The following is a 23,591-nucleotide window of genomic DNA, read 5'->3' as shown; positions in this document are numbered from 1 at the left end:
AGACATTGTAGACAGGCTCAAAGGGAGCCAAGTCTTATTTAAGGGTGTGGACTTTGGCACTGATCCTGTGTGATAGAATCTTACAGCACAGAAGGTCACTATTCGGCCCATGGTGCCTATACAAACTTCTTGAAGAGTGTCCACCCCTCCCTCTGGTCTTTGCCAATAGAATAACAGAATTGTTATGGTACTGAAGGAAGCCATTCAGCCCATTGTATCGGTACCAGCTTTCCGAATGATCAATTCACCTGGTGCCATTGCCCTGTCTTCTCCTCATAACCCTGCACATTCTTCCTTTCCAGATTATAGACTAATTCTCTTTTGAATGCTTTGATTGAATTTGTCTTCACCACACTCTGAGGCAGTGCATTCCAGACTTAAACCACACGCTGTGTGAAAAGGTTTTTCCTCATGTCACTTTTTGCATTTTTTGCCAATTATTTAAAATCTGTGTCCTTTCATTCTCGCTTCCTTCCTGAATGGGAACAGTTTCTCCCTATCAAGCCTGTCCAGACTCCTCACGATTTTGAATACCTTTATCAAATCTCGTCTCCGTCCTCCCCAAGGAAAACAGTCTCAATGTTTCCAATCTGTCTTCATAACAAAAGTTCCTTACCCCTGGAACCATTCGTGTGAATCTTCACTGCAATCTCTCCAATGCCTTTCCGAAAGTCTGGTGCCCAGAACTGGATACAGCACTCCATTTGAAGTCCAATTAGAGTATTGTACAAGTTCAACATACCTTCCTTACTCTTGTATTCTATGCCCTATTATGAAGGCCAGAGTGCTGTGAGCTTTATGAAACCCTCTCTCAACATGTCCCGTCACCTTCAATGACTTATGTACATATACACCCTGGTAGCATTGCAATTTATTTTCCCTCTTCAAATAGAAATCCAATTGCCTTCAAGTACCTGAGTAAAAACTCCAAAATATTCATAGTGAGTTCTCAACCTTGGCCACAGAGTTGAGAATAATTGCTTTCTACTTGGAGAAAGGGCAGGTCAAAGAGACATGGGCAGCGAATTAAATTACCAGTTGAATTGCCACTCTGCCCTCACCCTTCCCAGAAAGGAGATGGGAAATGGATGGTGAGAGACAACCTGCAGACAGAAGGAAGGGAGAAATAAAGGAAATGAGTGACGGCTTCCGCCACAACACGGGGAGAAATTACTGCCACCAATGTTTGAACTTGCTATTAACAAATTCTCTTTTCACTTTTAGCAGAGGAGTTGACGTGTTTAAAATTAGCGGGACAGGGTATTTGGACATAAGAAATATAATATTCATACAATAACATCATTGAGTGTAGCCTCTACCTTATCTTGCTGAATTGTAGCCCCAAACAGATATTCCAGGGAGATTCTGGTCAACCTTCCGATACTGTGGGCTGGATTCTCCGATCCCTGATGCCGAAATCGCATTCGGCGAAGGGACGGAGAATTCCCGATGACAACGAAATTGGGGGGTCGGCACCGATTTGCGATGCTTTGCCCCCTGAAAAACGGCGTACTCTAGGAGTACGGCGCGCACCATATCCACGCCCTCCTTATGTTGGCTGAGGCCCACCCCGTGATGCTCCGTCCCCGACCGGCCGAGTCCCCGACGACGTGGGTCACGTGTGATCCCACCGATCGGAAACTCAACGTGGCGGCTGCGGACTCAGTCCAGCGCCGCCACAGTCAGGGGAGGGCTGATCCATGGGCAGGGGGGGCATTATTCGGGGCAGGGGGCACTGTGTGGGGGGGGGGGGGGGCGCGCGAGCCGGCCGAAGGGGTGGTTATTTATGCGGGCAGGGTTCGCGAGCGGCATCCGCCACAAAGCAGGGCACGGCCGCTGCAGGCTGCCGCCGTGCGCATGTGCGACCACGGACCCGGCAATGCTCCGGGTCGTATCGGCAGCTAGAGCTGGGAGCGCTACGCTGCCTGGCTGCTAACCCCCGCGGGAGCTGGGAATTGGTGGCCGTTTTGCGTCAGTTTTCCTGGCGTAAAATGCCACCGTTTTCACGCTGACGTGGGTATTTAGACTCCCAAACGGAGAATCTAGCCCCGTGTGTCTTTAGCGAGCCAAGTGAGCGGAGATGAGAAAGAGACTGTGGACTGGATTCTCCGCATTCGGAATTCACCGTTTTGCCGGCAGCCCGGGGGTGTCCCGACGGCATGGGGTTGCCCCACAATGGGAAACGCCATTGACCAGCCAGCGAAACAGAGCCTCCCGCCAGCAGGGGGAAACGGAAATCTGGCACGGTGGGACAGAGAATCCAGCCCTGTGTTGTAATTCTAACTCTGATCTGGGCTCCATTGGATTACAATTCCCCACCGACAGCCTAGAATCAGAGAGTTTACTATATGATCTTTCCACAGTTGCCATGTGACACACGTAAGCTGTTTAAGGTCTTTGGCAAGACCGCAGAGCCCAGGTAGGTTGTCGATTTTTAATTCCTGCGCCCCAACAAGAATTTGTGTGTTCAGGAGAGGAGAGAAAACTGGGAACAGATTGAAAAGAAAAAATAATTCCCATCTGTCTTTATTCAATGGGAGGCAGCTTTGTTTGTCACTGACACGGATTTCAAACACAAGTGGCAGATGCTTGGAGAGATTTGAAACATATCTGGTTGACATCCCATCAAAACTGTGGCAGCTGAGCTGGTTAATAATTGTTTAATGCATTCCAGTTTTTCTCTTGAATCCCATCCACGGTTCTTGGTTTTGCCTCCCATTACTCCCATTGTGGCTCCGCAGCACCAAGATAGTAATGCTACTGAGTTGCTGTGTTCTACTGGAATTAACTGCAGCCAGTGATCACAAAGGGAAATCCTAGACCAGGATCACTGTACAATACATAAAGCTAGTTTCTGCCTTATAAATATGTTATTGGGGGTTTATCTCGAGATTTGTTGGCTCCTTACTCTCCAAGAGGTCTTGCTTGAGGCAAGAGGAGGTGTTTTGGTCTAAACTATTTATTTAATACTAACTATTTACAAAGGTGAAGGGCATGGTTCAGCGGGCTGAAGTTAAAGTCCGCTGAACGGCAGGTTTATTGGGGAGATCGTCGCCTGCAGCTGACGTTTATTGGGGAGTTTGTCGGCTGCAGCTGAAGTTTGCCAGAAGGAAATCCCTCCTCACAGATCGGGGCATCATTTTGTCCAGGAGCGCCGATCTTCACCCCCCCCACCCCCACCCACCACCCTACTTTCAGGCCACCCCTTGCTTTTTTGATCCCCCCTTCAACCTCCCAACCTTGGGGAGGTCCCCAGTAACCCCCCCCCCCCTCTTTCTTGGGACGGCTGCCCTGTGCCGGACCCTTGGCAGTGCCAACCTGGTACCTGGGCACCCGAGCACTGCCAGCCTAGCACACCGGCAGTGCCTGGGTGCCAGGAGGAGTGCCAGGGTGCCACCCTGCCCTATCCACGACCAGCTGTGGGTCTCCAATGGCCTGGTAGACCCACACCTCGGTGCCATTACGCCTGCTCCACGTTTGTGCGGACTTGTACTAAATGTCACCCTGGCGAGGTCTCCCAGGCATGGCTGAGGATTTACTATCCAGTGATATTTATTATGGAGGGGTGACAGCAGTGAGCTCCCTGATAGCTGCTGCTTGAATTACCAGGGTGCCTAATCGCAGAGCCTACCACTGAGGGAGGAATCAATTATGCCCACTTCGTCAGCTCCAGTGACATCCTTACAGTAAGGTGTATGTTCAGTCCCTGTCCGGCCAGAATGTCGTCTCCTATGCTACCAACAAAGTGCTAACTTGATCTTTGATCTCTTTACTCAGGGGAGGCGGTGGTGCAGTGATATCATCACTGGACTAGTATTCCAGAGACCCCGTATATTGCTTTAGGGATCCATGTCGAATGCCGCCATGGCAGATGGTAAAATTTGGATTCAATAGAGATTTTTAAAAAATCTAATACTGACCATGAAACCATTGCTGATTGTTCTAAAAACCCATCTGGTTCACTAACTCCTTGTAGGGAATGAAGCCTGCTTTCCAACATGTGACTTTAAATGCCCTCTGAACAAGGACAATTCGGGATGGGTAATAAATACTGGCTTACCAGCAATGTCACGTCCCATGAACAAAAAATAAAGCCTACAAGACCTGAGGCATTGCAGTACCAGGTAAATGTTGCTATTGCTCAGCCTGTCTAGGCCCCTCTATTTTGAAATGACTCTGGTCGATTTCCATGTCAGGATGGTGTGTGGCTTGGAGGAGAATTTACAGATTGTGCTTGCATGGCCCCTTTAAGGATGTGGGCTCCAGGGACCATGTGACCGGCTCAGGACCAATTACATGGGAGCGTGCAAACCCTAACCAATAGGGAGTTTGCGTGGGGGCCTGGGAACAGAACTGATTTGAGTCAACACATCAAATGGCTCTGTTTTTTTTAAGTGTGAACGAGATCACAGGTCAGGACAAGCAGAAGATAATACTTCTGACAGTTTGCAGGCCCCAAACGTATAATTTGATTAGGATCTCACATCCCCAGAGGCACTCGACTCAAAGACCTTTCACCAGATAATTGAATTGGCTAAAGAACATTTCAACGAAAGGCTCTTGATTATCCTCCAACATTAAAAGTTGAACTTTTAGTGAGGGACAATGAAGAGTCTGTCTCAGCCATCATAGCCAGGCTTCACCAGCTTGCTGTGTACTGTGAGTTTGGGACTGTGCTTCGTGACGTATTGTGTGACTGGCCACATTGTGGGATCCATAACCTTAATATCCAGAAGATTCTGGCGGAGACTCCGATTACATTGGAAAAAGCGATCAAGATAGCTCAGGTGATGGAGTGCACAGAAAAAGGTGCCACCGAACTCCAAAGTGTGGCTGAAGGGGAGGTTAACCTTGGAGTTGTATGGCCACGAGGTCCGCAGGGGGATCAACAGCACAGAACCAGACATGGTCTTCGGGACTGGACTGAAACCCAAGGAGTGGGAAGATGTCAGAGCGTCGACCCGAGTCCAAGGTGGACTGTCACTGGTGACAGTCTTTGGTGACTGCAGACTTTCCAATACCTTCATGCAGGAACGCAGTCTTTAAGCTTGAAGGGTACTACAGGTAAGCTTTCAACATATACCGGGCAATATTTAAAGATCCTTGGAACAGCCGATACTCCAATGGCCTACAGAGGGCAGGAGGCCAATCTGCTTTTGGTTGTCGTGGAAGGACACAGACCCAGCCAGTTGGGAAGAGACTGGCTACAGAAGATTAGGCTCTATTCATAGAATCATTGAAACGTAGAATTTACAGTGCAGAATGAGGCCATAAGGCCCATTGAGTCTGCACCGGCCCTTGGAAAGAGCACCCTACTCAAGCCCACACCTCCACCTAACCTGCACATCTTTGGACTGTGGGAGGAAACCGGAGCACCCGGTTTTACACATCAGTGCAGATCTGACCCAGCTGTCACCTCTCAAATGAGCTGTGAGACATTAAACTGAGGTTTCACCTGACTGCCAAGTTAGATAGAAGCAGTCGCACGGCATTATTCAAAAGGGGACTTAGGGAGTTCCCCATGGTGTCCTGGTCAAACAACAGCAGCAAAAATCTGCTCTGCATGAAATGTTTGTTTTATACAATAAGATAAAACAGGTCTCAGTCGAATCGGCAGCCATTTTAATTTCTCTCCAGATTTTTATATCCACTGAAGTTGAGAAAGATGTAAAATGGGCTGTAGATTCACTGTCAGTATTTTATACCATTGTGCAAAATTAGACCTCCTGAATGTGAAATACTTCAGATATCTCATTTCAATATTATGTTGCACAGAAGCAAATGCTGGTTTAGGCCTAGTCATTGCAGCACTGTACATTTTGGACATTACTCAGAGGTGCGAAGAATGAACTGAGAGACACCATGAGGTGTATGATGTGTTGGGTACTCTGCTACACAGACGAACCAACACGGTTGCGAATGGTACAACTCAGTTTTATTGCTAACATTTATTTACAGTGGTGAACTGGTTACTGAGGTTCGATCATAACCCTAGAATCTGTGGACCTATTCCTAATACTAACTTGTAGTGGCACTCAGCACATGGTGGATGTCTGAGTGGCTTGCTATGAGCTCTGTGCCCTGAGCTGTCTCCTGCTGGAATGCTCAGGAAGTGTCGTGTTCCCTGTTTTGTACTGTGTATGCTCTTGCCTGTGATTGGCTGCGTTGTTGTGTGTGTGCTGATTGGTCCGTTGATCTGTCCATCAGTATGTATGTGCTATGATGTTTACCTGAATATCATGACAGTGTGGGGGCTCTTTTACCACATGAGATTCCATTTGGAAATGTGTTTATTTTAGTGGGGTATTTTGTTTCCAGGGAAGGAGAAAGCACGGTTTCTGAAGAAGGAAGTTGTGGAAATCCCCCTGCCTCTGTGTGTGGAGTGGAAGCTGAGCAATGAGACGAATGCTGAATCTGTGGCGACAACATTAATTCAGACATCCAGCATTTCGAGACTACGACCAAGTGGGAGTGTAGGGAAAGCAATTTTCCATGCTGTGTGGAAAATCCCAAATTACACAGGGAGGTGATATTGGACACTTGGAAATGAAGATTGGCTGTTATTAGTTCAAGATAAAGGGCAGGAAAGTACAGAATTAATGAACTTGCATTTATTCAGCACTTTTCATAATATTTGGATGTGCCCAAGTATTTTACAGTCAATAAAGTACTTTTGAAATGTAGCCATTGCTGTAAGGTAGGAAAGACTGCGGCACGGTAACACAGTGGTTAGCTTCACAGCTCCAGGGTCCCAGGTTCTATTCCTGGCTTAGATCACTGTCTGTGCGGAGTCTGCACATTCTCCCCGTGTCTGCGTGGGTTTCCTCCGGGTGCTCCGGTTTCCTCCCACAATCCAAAGATGTGCAGGCTAAATGGATTGGCCATGCTAAAGTGCCCGTAGTGTCCAGAAATATTAGGTGGGGTTGCTGGGTTACGTGGATAGGGTGGACGTGTGGGCTTATGCAAAGTGCTCTTTGCAAGGGCCAGTGCAGACTTGATGGGCCGAATGGCCTCGTTCTGCACTGCAAATTCTATGATTCTATGAACACACTCCCACAGACAAAAACATTATAATGACTAAATAGTCCGTTTATATTGACGTTGGCTGTGAGATAAATATTGCTCCGATTCAAACGTGGTTTAATGTCTCATCGGAAAGGTGGCAGCTCTGACTGAGCAGTACTCTCTCAATATTGCCTTGCAATGTTTTTTTAAAAAAAATGTATTCTATTCCAAACATGTGTAAAAACAGTAAAACAATACTCCACAACCTCACAATCCAGTTTGTACAATTTTCCCCTGTTTACCCTTCCCTCCCCACTCCCCATCCCCTGCGACGAACAGTTCCTCAAACATTGTCATGAACAACCCCCACCATGTCTCGAAGCCCACCTCCGACCCCCACTGCACTGCAATGTTGACCATGAATTGTATGTTGCAGCCTCTGCAGTTTGTGTAACATGTGATGTAAGCACACAGACTGCATGAAGATTATGCAACAGGCGTTCTTTATTCCACTGGCATCAAAGCTTCATAAACATTAATGAGAAAGCTTAGGTTAGAGAAATGAGTTATTTACAATCGATATTCATATCTGATGCTCCAAATCCACCAGGACGCCATTGAGAGCTTAACTCCTGATCTTTAATCAGTCGAGTTCAATTGGTGGAGCTGCTATTGCTCATTTCCCATGCAGAGGTTCAAGCAGGATATTTAGATAATTATGATTTTGATCAGGCAGGGCCAACATGGCTTTGTGAAAGGGAAAGTAGCTGAAACTAATCTGTTAGAGCTTTTTGACAAAGTAACATTGGAGATGTCCGAGAAGCCCGCACATGGATCTGCCCATGACAGTATTGGTAGGGATGGTCACCGCACACCCATCATGTTGTGTGACACTATCACTGTGTTAAATGGGATAGATTTAGAACAGATCTGTGATGCACGATCAATTGAACAAAGACTAGAGTTGGATACAACTGAGGCTTTATTGCTCTAAGATGTGTGGCCTCTCACAGCAGCTGGTGAAATGGCTGCTGAATGGAGGACACGCATATTTATACTCCGCCTACTGGGCGGAGCCATTAGGTCCTCCCTAATACAGGTGCAACAGTGGTTTACCACAATCTGGAAGGTTAAAACCGGGCATCCACGAGGTACTGTGGGCCATCTGCAGCAGCAGAATTGCATTCAAGCACCTGCTTCCTGAAAGGAATCAAGAAATGAAGACAGCCAAGTAGACGCGGGAAAGAGAAGAGGTAAATGAAAAAAAGGAAAAACAAAAAAGTATCAGACAAGAGACAGAGCAACTGTTGGATAACGAAGACGAGTAACTGGGGGATTATAGTCGCTGGTGTATCATGTACAAGATTAACTTGATGTTCCCTGCATTTCTTGAGATAGGTGTATCTGACCGTGCATCTTTCATTTCCTAGGTGTCCACTCATGCTCAATTGGTAATGGAGGCTGTGAGCATGATTGTGTTCAACTGTCGATAGCACACTACCAATGTAGGTGTCGACACAACTATCAGCTGAAGGAAGATGGAAAGCACTGCGAATGTGAGTACACATAGGAAGGGTGTGATGAGAGCGAGGAGACCAGCTGTTATATTCCTCTGTACATGGGCTTGTACCAGAACCTCATGTGATGTGAGGAGGCCTCACTAAGATTTGCTGCTGCTTCTTGGCCAACCAGATATCCCAGTTTATGGATGTTTGGTTTCCCTGTAATTGCTTCTATTTTGTGATATGGAGGTATTACATATTAGTTAATTATCAGTAACATTATTACGAGGGGTTTTAGTCAATTTTCATCAGTGGCCAAGCAAACAGCAACGTTTAAGCCCTGATCCCATCCCTCTCTTGCCCCTGCTGCAGGTTGTACTGACTCCAAACCTCAAGAGTGGCAAAAAAAAAAAAAGGGCACTTCAAATCAGTCTTGTCAAAAGCTAACAATGCCATTAATCCATTCAAAACATTGTTTGAATGCAGTAGTTGCAAATATGCCAATGTTAAATTCTGTTCTTATGGGTTGGATTTAATGGAGGCGACGGGGTCCTTGGCCGTGCACTGGAGGGCCAGCAGCGGCCTTACACTGCTTCTTTTTGGGAGCGCTGTTCGAATTAAGTGCCATTCAGGCACTTGACAGGTAAGTGGCAGGAATTCTTTCGGGATCAATGACCCCGGGGAGGAGGTGGACTCAGAGTCCAGCCTGTCGCGAGTTGCCGGCCAATTAGAGGCTCTTCAGTCTACTTCATGGGAGTGGAGGTGGGAAGGTGGTGGGGACACCACCCAACACCCTCCAGCCTGGTTAAATGACATCCCACCACCAAACTCACCACAGGGGAAGGCGTTAAATCTATCCCACAGTTTCAGTAGAGGGTTTTCAATATCACTATGGATGCTGAGATAGGGAGCACGGTGGTTAGCACTGCTGCATCACAGCTCCAGGATCCCAAATTCGATTCCGGCCTTGGGTGACTGTCTGTGTGGAGCCTGCCCGTTCTCCCTGAGTCTGTGTGGGTTTCCTCCGGCTGCTCCGGTTTCCACCCACAGTCCAAAGATGTGCAAGTTAGGTGGATTGGCCATGCTAAATAACCCCTTAGTGTCTAAAAAGTTTAGGTTGGGTTACGTGGATAGAGTGGAGGCGTGGTCTTAAGTAGAGTGCTTTTCCAAGGGCCGATGCAGACTTGATGGGCCGAATGGCCTCCTTCTGCACAGTAAATTCTATAAGTGGGATTCTCCGACCCCCCCGGCCGGATCGGAGTATCCCCGGAGCCGGCGTGAATCTCGCCCCGCCGCTCCGACACCGGCTGCCGAATTCTCCGGCGCCAGTTTTTGGCCGGGGGCAAGAATCACGCCGCGCCGGTTGGGGGCCATTGTCAGTGGCCCCCCCCCGGCAATTCTCTGGGCCCTGATGGGCCGAGCGGCCGTCGTTTTCTGGCCAGTCCCAGGCGTGAAATGGTCTTGGTCCATCACGGCGGGACCTGGCTTGTAGGCCGGCTAAGTGAGTCCTTGGGGGGGGGGGGGGGGGGGGTGCGGGGGGATCCAGCCCCGGGGGCCCCTACGGTGGCCTGGCCTGCGATTGGGGCCCTCCGTGGGGGCACTCTTTCATTCCGCGCCGGCCTCTGTAGCACTCCGCCATGGCCGGCGCCGAGAAGAACCCCCCTGCGCATGCGCATGAACACGCTGGCCGGTCTGCGCATGCGCGGAACCATGCCGGCGGTTCTGCGCATGCCCTTCGGCGCCGGTTGGCGCGGCACCAACCCCTCCGCCGCCGGCCTAGACCCAGAAGTGCGGTGGATTCCGCACCTTCCGGTCGGCCCGACGCCGGAGTGGTTCGCGCCGCTATTGGCGCCGGGCCATCTGGCCAGTTGCGGGAGAATTCCGCCCTATGATTCTATGAAATAACCCCCATAACATTCTTTGCATTCACGCTCCAGTCAGCGATAGACAGATAACACTTGCAAATTTCACAGCCAAGTGGATGTGAAAAGAAGAAGGAAGAATTAAAAAGAGGAGAATATACCGTGTGTCACTTTATCTTTTTTTTTAAAATATATTTTATTCAAAATTTTTGGCCAACCATAACAGTACATTGTGTATCTTTTACACAGTAATATAACAATATAAATAACAATGGCCAGTTTTTTAAACAAGAAATAAATAATATATAAGCAACATCAAAATTAAAAAACAAAACTAAATGGCAACTGCCTTGTCCCAAATAAATACTCTCCAAAAATACAATCCAGCAGTCCAGTATACAATTACCTATAACAACAACCTATACATATTATACTTATACGCTAACATCCCTGAGAGTCCTTCTGGTTCCTCCCCCCCCCCCCCTCCCCCCTCCCCCCTCCCCCGGGCTGCTGCTGCTGCCTTCTTCTTTTCCATTCCCTCTATCCTTCTGTGAGGTATTCGATGAACGGTTGCCACCGCCTGGTGAACCCTTGAGCCGATCCCCTTAGGACGAACTTAATCCGTTCCAGCTTTATAAACCCTGCCATGTCATTTATCCAGGTCTCCACACCCGGGGACTTGGTTTCCTTCCATATCAACAGTATCCTGCGCCGGGCTACTAGGGACGCAAAGGCCAAAACATCAGCCTCTTTCGCCTCCTGCACTCCCGGCTCTTCTGCAACCCCGAACATAGCCAACCCCCAGCTTGGTTCGATCTGGACCCCCACCACCTTCGAAAGCACCTTTGTCACCCCCACCCAAAACCCCTGTAGTGCCGGACATGACCAGAACATGTGGGTGTGATTCGCTGGGCTTCTCGAGCATCTCGCACACCTATCCTCTACTCCAAAAAATTTACTGAGCCGTGCTCCAGTCATATGCGCCCTGTGCAACACCTTAAATTGTATCAGGCTTAGCCTGGCACACGAGGACGATGAGTTTACCCTACTTAGGGCATCAGCCCACAGCCCCTCCTCAATCTCCTCCCCCAGCTCTTCTTCCCATTTCCCTTTCAGCTCATCTACCATAATCTCCCCCTCGTCCCTCATTTCCCTATATATGTCTGATACCTTACCGTCCCCCACCCATGTCTTTGAGGCCACTCTGTCCTGCACCTCCTGCGTCGGGAGCTGCGGGAATTCCCTCACCTGTTGCCTCGCAAAAGCCCTCAGTTGCATATACCGGAATGCATTCCCTTGGGGCAACCCATATTTTTCGGTCAGCGCTTCCAGACGAGCAAACGTCCCATCTACAAACAGATCTCTCAATTGTGTTACTCCTGCTCTTTGCCATGTTCCAAATCCCCCATCCATTCTCCCCGGAGCAAACCTATGGTTATTTCTTATCGGGGATCACACCGAGGCTCCCGTCTTTCCCCTATGCCGTCTCCACTGCCCCCAAATTTTCAGAGTAGCCACCACCACCGGGCTTGTGGTGTATTTCTTCGGTGAGAACGGCAACGGCGCCGTCACCATAGCTTGTAGGCTAGTCCCCCTGCAGGACGCCCTCTCCAATCTCTTCCACGCCGCTCCCTCCTCTTCTCCCATCCACTTACATACCATTGAGATATTGGCGGCCCAGTAGTACTCACTTAGGCTCGGTAGTGCCAGCCCCCCCCTATCCCTACCATGCTGCAAAAATCCCTTCCTCACTCTCGGGGTCTTCCCGGCCCACACAAAACTCATGATACTCTTCTCAATCCTTTTGAAAAAAGCCTTCGTGATCACCACCGGGAGGCATTGAAACACAAAGAGGAATCTCGGGAGGACCATCATTTTAACCGCCTGCACCCTCCCTGCCAGTGACAGGGATACCATGTCCCATCTCTTGAAGTCCTCCTCCATCTGTTCCACCAACCGCGTTAAATTTAACCTATGCAATGTACCCCAATTCTTGGCTATCTGGATCCCCAAGTAGCGAAAGTCCCTTGTTACCTTCCTCAGCGGTAAGTCCTCTATTTCTCTGCTCTGCTCCCCTGGATGGACCACAAACAACTCACTTTTCCCCATGTTCAGTTTGTATCCTGAAAATTCTCCAAACTCCCCAAGTATCCGCATTATCTCTGCCATCCCCTCCGCCGGGTCCGCCACATACAACAACAAATCGTCCGCATACAGAGATATCCGGTGTTCTTCTCCTCCCCTGAGTACTCCCCTCCACTTCCTGGAACCCCTCAATGCTATTGCCAGGGGCTCAATCGCCAGTGCAAACAATAATGGGGACAGAGGACATCCCTGCCTCGTCCCTCTATGGAGCCGAAAATACGCAGACCCCCGTCCATTCGTGACCACGCTCACCATCGGGGCCCTATACAGCAGCTGTACCCATCTAATATACTCATCTCCAAAGCCAAATCTCCTCAACACCTCCCACAAATAATCCCACTCCACTCTATCAAATGCTTTCTCGGCATCCATCGCCACCACTATCTCCGCTTCCCCCTCTGGCGGGGGCATCATCATTACCCCTAGCAGCCTCCGTATATTCGTATTCAGCTGTCTCCCCTTCACAAACCCAGTTTGGTCCTCATGGACCACCCCCGGGACACAATCCTCTATCCTCATTGCCATCACCTTGGCCAGAATCTTAGCGTCTACGTTCAGGAGGGAAATAGGCCTATAGGACCCGCATTGCAGCGGGTCTTTTTCCTTCTTTAAGAGAAGCGGTATTGTTGCCTCTGACATAGTCGGGGGCAGCTGTCCCCTTTCCCTCGCCTCATTAAAGGTTCTCATCAGTAGCGGGGTGAGCAAGTCCACATATTTCCTGTAAAATTCAACTGGGAATCCATCCGGTCCCGGGGCCTTCCCCGCCTGCATGTTCCTAATTCCTTTCACTCCTTCCTTCATTTCGATCTGTGCTCCCAGTCCCACCCTCTCCTGCTCCTCCACCTTAGTAAATTCCAGCTGGTCCAGAAAACACATCATTCTCTCCTTCCCATCCGGGGGCTGAGCTTCATATAATCTTTCATAGAATGCCTTGAACACTCCATTCACTCTCTCCGCTCCCCGCTCCATCTCTCCCTCCTCATCCCTCACTCCCCCTATTTCCCTCGCTGCTCCCCTTTTCCTCAATTGGTGGGCCAGCAACCTGCTCGCCTTCTCCCCATATTCGTACTGTACACCCTGTGCCTTCCTCCACTGTGCCTCTGCAGTACCCATTGTCAGCAAATCAAATTCTACGTGTAGCCTTTGCCTTTCCCTGTACAGTCCCTCCTCCGGTGCCTCCGCATATTGCCTGTCCACCCTCAGAAGTTCTTGCAGCAACCGCTCCCATTCCCTACTCTCCTGCTTTCCTTTATGTGCCCTGATTGATATCAGCTCCCCTCTAACCACTGCCTTCAGCGCCTCCCAGACCACTCCCACCTGGACCTCCCCATTATCATTGAGTTCCAAGTCCTTTTCAATACACCCCCTCACCCTTAGACACACCCCCTCATCCGCCATTAGTCCCATGTCCATTCTCCAGGGTGGACGCCGTTCTTTTTCCTCCCCTATCTCCAAGTCCACCCAGTGTGGAGCGTGATCCGAAATAGCTATAGCCGTATACTCCGTCCCCCTCACCTTCGGGATCAACGCCCTTCCCAAAACAAAAAAGTCTATTCGCGAATAGACTTTGTGGACATAGGAGAAAAACAAAAACTCCTTACTCCTCGGTCTGCTAAATCTCCATGGGTCTACTCCTCCCATCTGCTCCATAAAGTCTTTAAGCACCTTGGCTGCTGCCGGCCTCCTTCCAGTCCTGGACCTCGATCTGTCCAGCCCTGGTTCCAGCACCGTGTTAAAATCTCCACCCATTACCAACTTCCCCACCTCTAGGTCCGGGATACGTCCTAACATGCGCCTCATAAAGTTGGCATCATCCCAGTTCGGGGCATATACGTTCACTAAGACCACCGCCTCCCCCTGTAATTTGCCACTCACCATCACGTATCTGCCCCCACTATCCGCCACTATGGTCTTTGCCTCAAACATTACCCGCTTCCCCACTAGTATAGCCACCCCCCTGCTTTTTGCATCTAGCCCCGAATGAAACACCTGCCCCACCCATCCTTTGCGTAGTCTCACCTGGTCTATCAGTTTCAGATGCGTCTCCTGTAACATAACCACATCTGCCTTAAGTGTAACATAACCATATCTGCCTTAAGCGTGTGTCACTTTATCAACTGACTGGTAGGACATGAAAACACGAGCAGGCCATTCAGCCCCTCAAACCTGTTCCACCATTCAGTGAGATCATGGCTGATCTGTGTTATAACTCCATACCCACCTTGGCTTTGTAATCCTTAATAAGGTTGTTGAACCAAAATAATTACTCACAAGACCACAGGGAAATAAGGCAAATTATAGAATCCCTACAGTGCGGAAGGAGGCCATTTGCCCCATTGACTCAGCATCGACCCTTGCCCCATTGACTCAGCATCGACCCTCTGAAAGAGCACTCTACCTAGGCCGATGTACTCACCCTCTCCCTGTAACCCCACCTAACCTTTTGGACACTAAGGGGCAACTCAACATGGCCAATCCACCTTACCATATCTTTGGACTGTGGGAGGAAACCGGAGCACCCGGAGGAAACCCACGCAGACACGGGGAGAACACGGAATTGTGCCCGGGTCCCTGGTGCTGAGAGGCAACGGTGCTAACCACTGTGCCACCGTGCTGCCTTTAGTCAGAGAGGGGCTGTAACCTGGAACTTGCTACTACAAGAAATGGTTGAGACAAATAGCTTCGATGGTTTCAGAAGAAAAATAGACAAATACATGAGAGAAAAAGGGATAGAAAGATATGCTGAAAGGCTGAGATAGGGAAGATGGAATGGGAGGAGATTCGTATGGACTATAAACACCAGCATAGATTAGTTGAGCTGTTTCTGTGTTGTATTTTCTATGTAATACCCTCACCAAATAAAAGTCCATGAATCAAATTTATGGCTTTTAACTGGATTTGTTTTTTTTGGCGACACTGCAGATGCGTGAACATGGCTGTCCACAGAACTACAGTGCAGGAGGGAATGACATGCCCAGCAATCAGGCATTATAGGCTGCAATCCAAATGCCCCAGAACCTGAGGATTTCTATTCCTAAGCCCTGGTTTCTAAGGAGCTCTTCGTAACTCACTTCATGGTGTGTTACAGAGAGGGAAAAATATGAAAACACAAAAAGGATTTGGGAGTTTCATTGGACCTGAGTTTTAGTAAGTCAGTGAGCTGGTAACTAGCGATTAAAGTGGATAAACTTCTGAATCAGAAGAAGATACAGGGAAATGCTGAGTGAGATGGGCTGCAGGATTACTTTCAGATTTTCGAGAAAAAAGAGGGCATCTTTCTATGCTGCACAAATTCCAACATTGTATTATTGATACAATGAGTTATCAGAACAAATAAACTATTCTTCATATTCATTGTTTCTTCTTAAATTAATAAACGTCTGTGAGAGGGGTGGGAAAGGACTGACTGGATAAAGTCATTCAAATCTTGAACAAGAAAAAATGGAACTGTAGTAAAGAAAATTACTTTTACAAATGAGAATAAAAAGGGGATTTGAACAGAGATGGGCCAGGTTTGACCTGCACTGTCAGAATTGCCTAGTTTCCAGTAGCATACACTTAGCTCTAGTTCAGTTGCTAGTGAGGGTTAGAAATATTTTTACACGGGGCGTTAGGACACAAAATGCTCAGCTAGAGCCATCAGGGGAAGCAGAATTTAAAAGTCGAGAAATATTTGCATATGTAAAAGAATAAGAGAAAGGGCAGGGGTGTGGGACTAAGTGGAAAGTTCTTTCAGAGAATCAGTACAGGCTCAGTGGGATGTCTGGTCTCCGGTGACTATCAGGGAGAACTTGACATGCATTCAACCCTTTTTCTGGCTGCAAAGCATAACATTTAGCAGTTTGATGGCCTGCACCCAATTTGCACAGACATTGGTTCCACTGCTATACCCATAGGGATCCTATTTTAGGAATCCCAGCCCTATTCCTCTCAGAATATTTCAGCTGTTTTTTTTAGTCTCTGTCAGCAAAGTGTACTGTGGGCTCATTGTTTTTGTTTCCTTAAGAAAAATCCCACCCTGTGGCGTCAGGAGGAACCCATTAGCCCCCCCCCCCTCCCCCCGCTCCCACCCTAACCTGCTTCAATGCCCAAACCCCATCCCTCCCATGACTTACCTGGGGACCACTGCTGGTGAATCAGGCAGCCCATACTGAGGCCTTGGCTCAGGTATACTGCCCATGGAGTTGATGGAGCCTGAGGAATAATTTGCATGGATCCATGGACCGCCCGGTTCAGATAAATGCTGACCACGTAGCATTAAGCCTTAAAATCTACCTCTCTGATTCTGTGAACGACATTCACTACCAGTAAGGGAATAATGTGTCAACAAGGAGCCTGGTAATTCAAACTTGCTATTCATTCTCAAATTAAGACTTGGGTCTGATCAGACCAGCACATTGATGTGATTCCTCTGTGTGAGCAAGAGGATGTTCTCAGCCTTGACAGCACTTTAGGGACACCTGCTGGAAGGGTTTGGGTGTGGCTGGTTGCTGTGTGAAGTTAGGCTGCATTTTGGCCTTCAGACAATCCCAGCTCAGGGTCACACATGAAGACTGGCCATTGAGGGAAGGGTCCATGGTGACAATAAAGTTGTGACTTACCAAAAATAAGCGCCGTTCATCCTGGAGGTGCAAAAGGAGCACTATGCGTAATATAAAGCATTGAATCTACTTCAACTGCGCTCTCACTTGTCTCTACAGTGAAGGATCCGTGTACAGATAAGAACGGCGGCTGCATGCACAAGTGCCACAACTCCCAAGGAGTTGCCAAGTGTGAATGTCACCCAGGATACAGATTGGCAAATGATGTCAAAGGATGCGAAGGTAAAAGTCTTGTTTTCACTTTTATTTACATCTGCAGCATGCTCTATTGGGCTTTCCCTGGCATGGACTATTTCCAAGGGAATTGAGGCATATGGGGACTGGTGGGAAAATGGGTCAGCTATGAGTGTATTCAGATGTGGAACAAGCTCAGTGGGCCGTGTGGTGGAGTCCTGCCTCTACTTCTTGTATTCTTGCTCTTACAACCCGCACCACAGGTAAACATCAAGGTCACACCAGAACATGAGAGGGAGGTAACAATCTGTACTAGGCCCCTCTTGTACAGTGCAACCTAGACACATATCATGTCCCAACAAACCCGATGCACAGATGCAACTTGGCAGCTGATTTGCAAACAAGTGCCACGCATCCTGGAAACGTTTACACTTTATTGGACGCAACACAATTTGTGGCCAGCATTTTATAATTTTGCACAGAAGGTCATGTTGGAAATGAAAGTTCTGAGTGGCAACACATTACCTTCCCAGTGAGTGAAGCAGCACCTCCCATCCCTGCAAGCTCCTACTATCCAGAATGGCAAGGTCAGCGGATGCATGGGGACACAATCACCTTCAGACTCCCTTCACATCAGCCTGATTTGGACATATATCCCCATATTCATCATCACTGGATCCAAATCCTGGAATTCCTTATGTGACAGCAGTGTGAGAGTGCACATACAGCCAGCGGTAGTTCAGGAAGGTGGCTCACCAACACATTTGCAAAGGCAACTAGAATGGGCAACAGACACTCACCTTGGGACAAAATTTGGGGAACTCTACACAGTTTAAAGGATGCATTTCCCCAGAGTGTGAATTTATTGGTGTCCCCAAATTTGTTGAACTCTTCCCAACATAAATCACTAGCCTGGATCAATCTCCTTGAAAACGTCCAATAGGTTTCCCATAACTTAGATCTGTGGGACCCGAGGGTCCATCACCAGCTGGGAGCCTTGTCCACCTCCAGGGAAATCATGGGCATTCCGGAGCAACATGCTCATGATTTTCAGACATGTGTGGAGAGCATTCAGGTCATCGACCCCTCTAGTTGCCCCATGTTGCACTCACTCAATGTTCTTCCAGTGCTACACTGACCAATATTACAACTATTTACATTCATAAAGAGCTTTTAAATATACCCCAAGGGAGTTTACAAAAGTGGTAAAAAAAAGTAAATGTGACACCAGCCAAATAAGGGCAAGTTATTCTTCCATGGGATTTGAGTGTTGCTGGCAATCCAATATATGTTGCCCATCCCTAATTGCCCTTGAACTGAGTGGCTTGCTAAGGCAGTGACGTGCCAACCACATTGCTATGAGTCTGGAGTCACATGCAGATTTCCTTCCCTAAAGGGCATCGGTGACACAGCGGGGTTTTTTACAACAGTCAATGATAGTTTTATGGCCACTATTTTTGAGACTAGCTTTCAACTCCAGGTCTATTAATTGAATTCCGTGTGCGATTTGAACTTATGTTCCCAAGAGCATAGCCTGGTGCCCTGGATTACCAGCATCATGACCTTACCACAAACCACCATCTCCCCCAAATGACCTCAAATGGTCAGTGGCCAAATGTCTCGTCAAAAAGGCAGGTTTTAAGCAGTGTCTTAAAGGAGAACAATGTGGCAGAGAATTGGAGAGGCTTCAGTAAATAGTTCCAGGACTTAGGGTTACATTCATAGGGAGGCCATGATGTATTTTAGCAGGAGGATGAGAATTTTAAAACTGGGGCATTGCTGGAATGGGAGTCAGTGTAGATTAGTGAGCACAGGGCTGGTGGTGAACTATTGCCATTACTGTACATTACTGGGTCAGTGATTGGTCTCTCTCTCTCTCCCCACCACCCCAGATATTGATGAGTGCGTGATTGGATTAGCCGATTGTTCACATGGATGCCTCAATGCTCGTGGATCATTTTCCTGCGTCTGTAACGCAGGCTACGAGCTGGGTGCCAATGGGAAGCAGTGCTACCGTAAGTTAACCTGTTGAGTCCTTCATACTGGTACAGGGCGGGGCAGCGGTGAGGAAAATATTAGGATAAAGGATTATCAGACCAATCCCACTTCTCCGAACATTAACTGTGGACTCCTGAGTAGAATTCACTGTAAGGGAATAAATACCATTGTGCAAAACCTCTGTGATATCTCACAGAAGGACAGTCTGTACAGAAGGACAGAAATGGTGAAGTGTTAACAGTAACAACCTCCATGTATACACACGGAAACATTGTAAATGCTATTCTATAAATGGAAGGTAGAACCTTATTTCTGTATTTAGGAGTCACTAAGGGATGATGTGGTGCACAGTAAAAGCAGCATCACAACTTCTAGAGGCACAATAAATATATTTTATTGAGAACTAGTTAGTCCAGCTTGTGTTTTTAATCTGGTGAGGCTGGGTTGAATTCTGCTCAGGCCAAGGTGTTTAACGTCTCTTTACTTGTTGGCTGTAATGGGCCTGTGTAAAATAAGTCTGAGACAGCATAGAGGAAACTTTACCTTGAATTTAACCCATACTGTGCCTGACCTGGGAGTGTTCGATGGGGCAATGTGGAGAGAGCTTTACTTGGGACCTAATGTGTACTCCACCTGCCCTGGTGGCACAGTACAGAGGGAGCTTTAAAATGATCAAAAATACATTGGCACAATAGCTGCAGGACAGTTCCCTATATTTGGCAGCATCTCATTCGCTGTTGTTGGGACCTTGAGGTGTGTAAACTGACTGTCGTGTTTGCTACATTACAACAGTGATTACACTTAGTTTATTGACCATAAAACACTTTGGGATGTTAGGCTCCTGTCTCTTGGAGTTGTTTCTGAAATGATTACAATTTTTAAATCACTTGTCTTGCCCATATGCTGAAAGGGTGTCATTTAGCTCAGTGTTTGGTCAGTTTTCAGCAGTGCATTGTGTGGGAGGTATGGTGACACACTGCTGCCACTTAGGATGCTTAATGAAAGAAGGCAGGTCAGGCCTGTATTCATTTAGCACCTTTCAGCACCTCAGGATAGCCCAGAGTGCTTCACATTCATTTGTAATATAGGGCTGATTTTTTAGCCCCTGCCAGGGCCTTGTATGGTGACAGGCAGGAGCTAAATGTAGCCCCACTGGCTGGCGGACAAGAGCTAAAAATCACCCCACTGTCTGGCGGACTGCTTTCCCGGTTCCAACCCTACTTCGGGCCATTTTTGCTGAGGTGGGATCAGGGACCAGCAGGACTACCCTCCTGCATCCAGGAGGTGGCCATCATGGCTCCTTAGAGGCCTATTAATGCCATTTAAGGGAGGCCAACTGAGATTTCCCACTTGACCTCCAGGTTTCTGCGAGCAGTGAGGACCTGTTTAGGTGTCTGCACGCAGTTTCCTAGCGGCAGGCCACGGGATGAGCACTCCAGGCAGGAATGCAGGAGCGGCCATCAGCCACCCTGAAGAGGGGCATCCCCCACTTAAATGGTGGCTCAGCTCCAAAGGCCATTTTTCAATTTAAGTTTTAAAATATTGGAGGGATGGCATCTCAAGTGATCCTTCCCTCACTTGACTTCCATTAAAACCTGCGGCTCCATTCAAGCTGGAAGTCTCCAGAATAATGGCAACACTTCCCTTACTTTGTAAGTCGCAATAAGTGACTGTTTTTCCTCAGGAGTTGGTTCAGCATCCAGACATAGTCCCGACCTCTGTTTCCCACCCCCCTGAGAGAAAGTCTTGACCATAATTACTATTATAATGTAGGGAAACATGGCAGACAATTTGTGCACAGCTAGGGCCTTCAAATACTAATGACATAATGGCTGAATAATCAGTTCAGACGATGTTGATTGAGGGATAAATATTGGCCAGGAATTTGGGAGAAGCCCTGCTCTTTTATAAGTATTGTACTGCTTTCATACTGTGCCTGTTCAGGCAGTCTGGACAATTCAGCCAGTTTACCTATGGTGTCGCTATGGGTGGCCCCAGAATAGAAATAGCATGCAAGAAGTGCGAGAGCGGGTACTGAAAGTATCCAACTGCTTCATTTACAGGAATTGAGATGGAAATCGTCAACAGTTGTGAATCAAACAACGGGGGCTGCTCCCATCACTGTCGCCACACATCCAGTGGTCCGCTATGTAGCTGCAATCAAGGCTTTCACCTGGATGCTGATCAGAAGACATGTATGGGTAAGGCTCGACAAAGGTGATATTTCTTTAGTTGTTGGTGATTCATGTTCATGGGCATCATCACTGAGCATTTCGATAACTTACAACAACTGAATTAAATGTTAAATAGCACACAGTGGGCATGATTTTTCCACCCCGTAGCGCCCGGCACTGATCCCATTGAACCGGGTGCATATTGGGAGAGGTGCAAAACGGGTTTTGCGCCACGTACCGAGCCGATGGCGATACACTCAACCCTTAAATGAGCCATGAGGCTCATTTAAATACACGCAGCCTTTTGGAGGCCGCATTCTCCCAGTTCCCGGCAATAACCAACTGTGCAGGCAAGGCCTTACTCTGGTGTGGATTAGTACTGGACTCCACAAACGCACACCAGGCGCGATGGCCACTTCGGGGGAGGGGGGAGGGGGATGGTTGGAGGCAATTGGAGGGGGATGCCAGGTTGACACTGCAGGGGTGCCAGGCACAGTGCCCAGATGCCAGGTTTGCACTGCCAGGGTGCCAAGGGACAGGGCCTGAGGGGAGCATGCCCACGAAAGGGGGGATGGCGGGTTTGAAGTGTGGGAGGGTGATGGGGGAGGTATGAAGCGGGGTTATAAGAGATGGAGGGGTAAAAGGGGGCCTGAGAAGGGGGATTGAGAGGGACGGGCCAAATTGGTGCCCTCCGCAACCCCATAGTGGAGTATGCCCACATGAGGGGGGAAGGGGGGGCGGGGCGGAAATGCCCTGATGCACACGAGGATGGACAGGTGTGGGTCTGGGACACCATCTTGCCAGGGTAGGGGAGGGGCTCACACGGACACACGGGGGGCAGGTAGTCCTTCTGGGGTCGAGGGTTGGGAATGTTGCCCATGTCTGCAGGGGGTCATGATGTCCGTGGGTGGGGATGCGTGGGGGACCCTCCAGCCCACTTTGAGAACTGGGCAGCCTTTGAAAATGGCGCCCCGATCTCTGTGGAGCCAGTCTTGCCGGATACTTTAGTTTCCCACTGCAGGTAAAAATTAAAAGTGTGGGATTTACTGATGAGAAACTCCCCAAACTCCCAAAAAATGACTAAGGCGGGATTTAAACCACAGAAACAATCAAGAACGACCCGGCTATCTAACGGGACCCTATCGGGGTTTTTTGGGCCTTGGCGAGGAACGCCCCGCTGACACTTAACTAATTTCCTGCACTGCCGAGCTCAGCTCATCATTGCAGGAACAAACCAGGGTGCCATTTTTAAATGCCCAATTTTCCGAACCCCTTCCCACTCCAGGATATCCTTACCACAGTCTCTGAACCTTCCCACTGCACCAATTTGCCACTTAGGATATCCTTGTGTCCCCCCCTCACTCCACCTCTTAAGGGCAGGGTAATCCTGGGCCCAATCCCTGGCACAGGCAAACTGGCACCCAGGGCAACTTGACCTTACATCCTGGCACCTTGGCTGTGCCCCTGCCAGACTGGCAGTGCCCCCCCCCCACGGGCCTGGAAGTGCCAGGGTGGCACTGTCAGGGTGCCCAGTTGGCAACTCCAAGATGCCTGGCTGGCAGTGCCGAGGTGCCTGGGTGATGCGGGAGTACCAGGATGCCACCCTGCCCAGAGCCCGACCACCTGGGAGCCTGTGATCACCTGCAGACCCCCAGGTGCCGTTACGCCTGGTCCACGTTTGCGCGGACCAGTGCTTCCCGATGCCATAGCGAGGTCTCCCAGGTGAGGCCGTTAGTTCCCAGGCCTCGGGAGAATTGGACACAGACATATTTAATGAGCCTTAATGGCTGGGATCTTTTAACAACTCCTTCATGTATCAACATCGGTGCCCTACCTGTCCAGATGCAGACACCAATAATGTATCAATGCCAATACCAAGTGTGAATGATGCCAATTGACACCTAAATCCTAAACCCCATAGATACACAGCTTTGTAATCTCCTTACATGCGTCCCTGGCAGTTTGTAGTGTGCCAAGTGAAATGTGTGGGGGAATTATTTAAATCCATTTTTGGTTTCGAGATTTGTAGAGGTTCCAAGTCCGGTTTGCCAGGTAAATGTTCAGGGTGTGAAATGTCCAGATTATCAATGAGCTGAAAATCATTGAGGATTAGAAGCTTAGTGGCGACTA

The 23,591-nt window shown here is 48.6% G+C and overlaps 1 protein-coding gene across 2 annotated transcripts in view; it reads left to right on the top strand.

Moving 5' to 3' along the window:
* LOC140392612 (uncharacterized) overlaps nucleotides 1-23,591 on the top strand; it is a 518,519-nt gene that overhangs the window by 372,305 nt on the left and 122,623 nt on the right. For both annotated transcript variants that reach the window (XM_072478033.1, XM_072478034.1), the window contains 4 exons: nucleotides 8,436-8,561; nucleotides 17,215-17,337; nucleotides 19,182-19,304; nucleotides 21,351-21,488. In XM_072478033.1, the coding sequence (XP_072334134.1) occupies nucleotides 8,436-8,561; nucleotides 17,215-17,337; nucleotides 19,182-19,304; nucleotides 21,351-21,488 (510 nt within the window). The remainder of the gene's footprint in view (nucleotides 1-8,435; nucleotides 8,562-17,214; nucleotides 17,338-19,181; nucleotides 19,305-21,350; nucleotides 21,489-23,591) is intronic.

The sequence above is a fragment of the Scyliorhinus torazame genome, chromosome 16, assembly GCF_047496885.1.
Source record: "Scyliorhinus torazame isolate Kashiwa2021f chromosome 16, sScyTor2.1, whole genome shotgun sequence".
Classification (NCBI taxonomy): Eukaryota; Metazoa; Chordata; class Chondrichthyes; order Carcharhiniformes; family Scyliorhinidae; genus Scyliorhinus; species Scyliorhinus torazame.
This window is presented reverse-complemented; position numbering and strand designations above follow the sequence as displayed.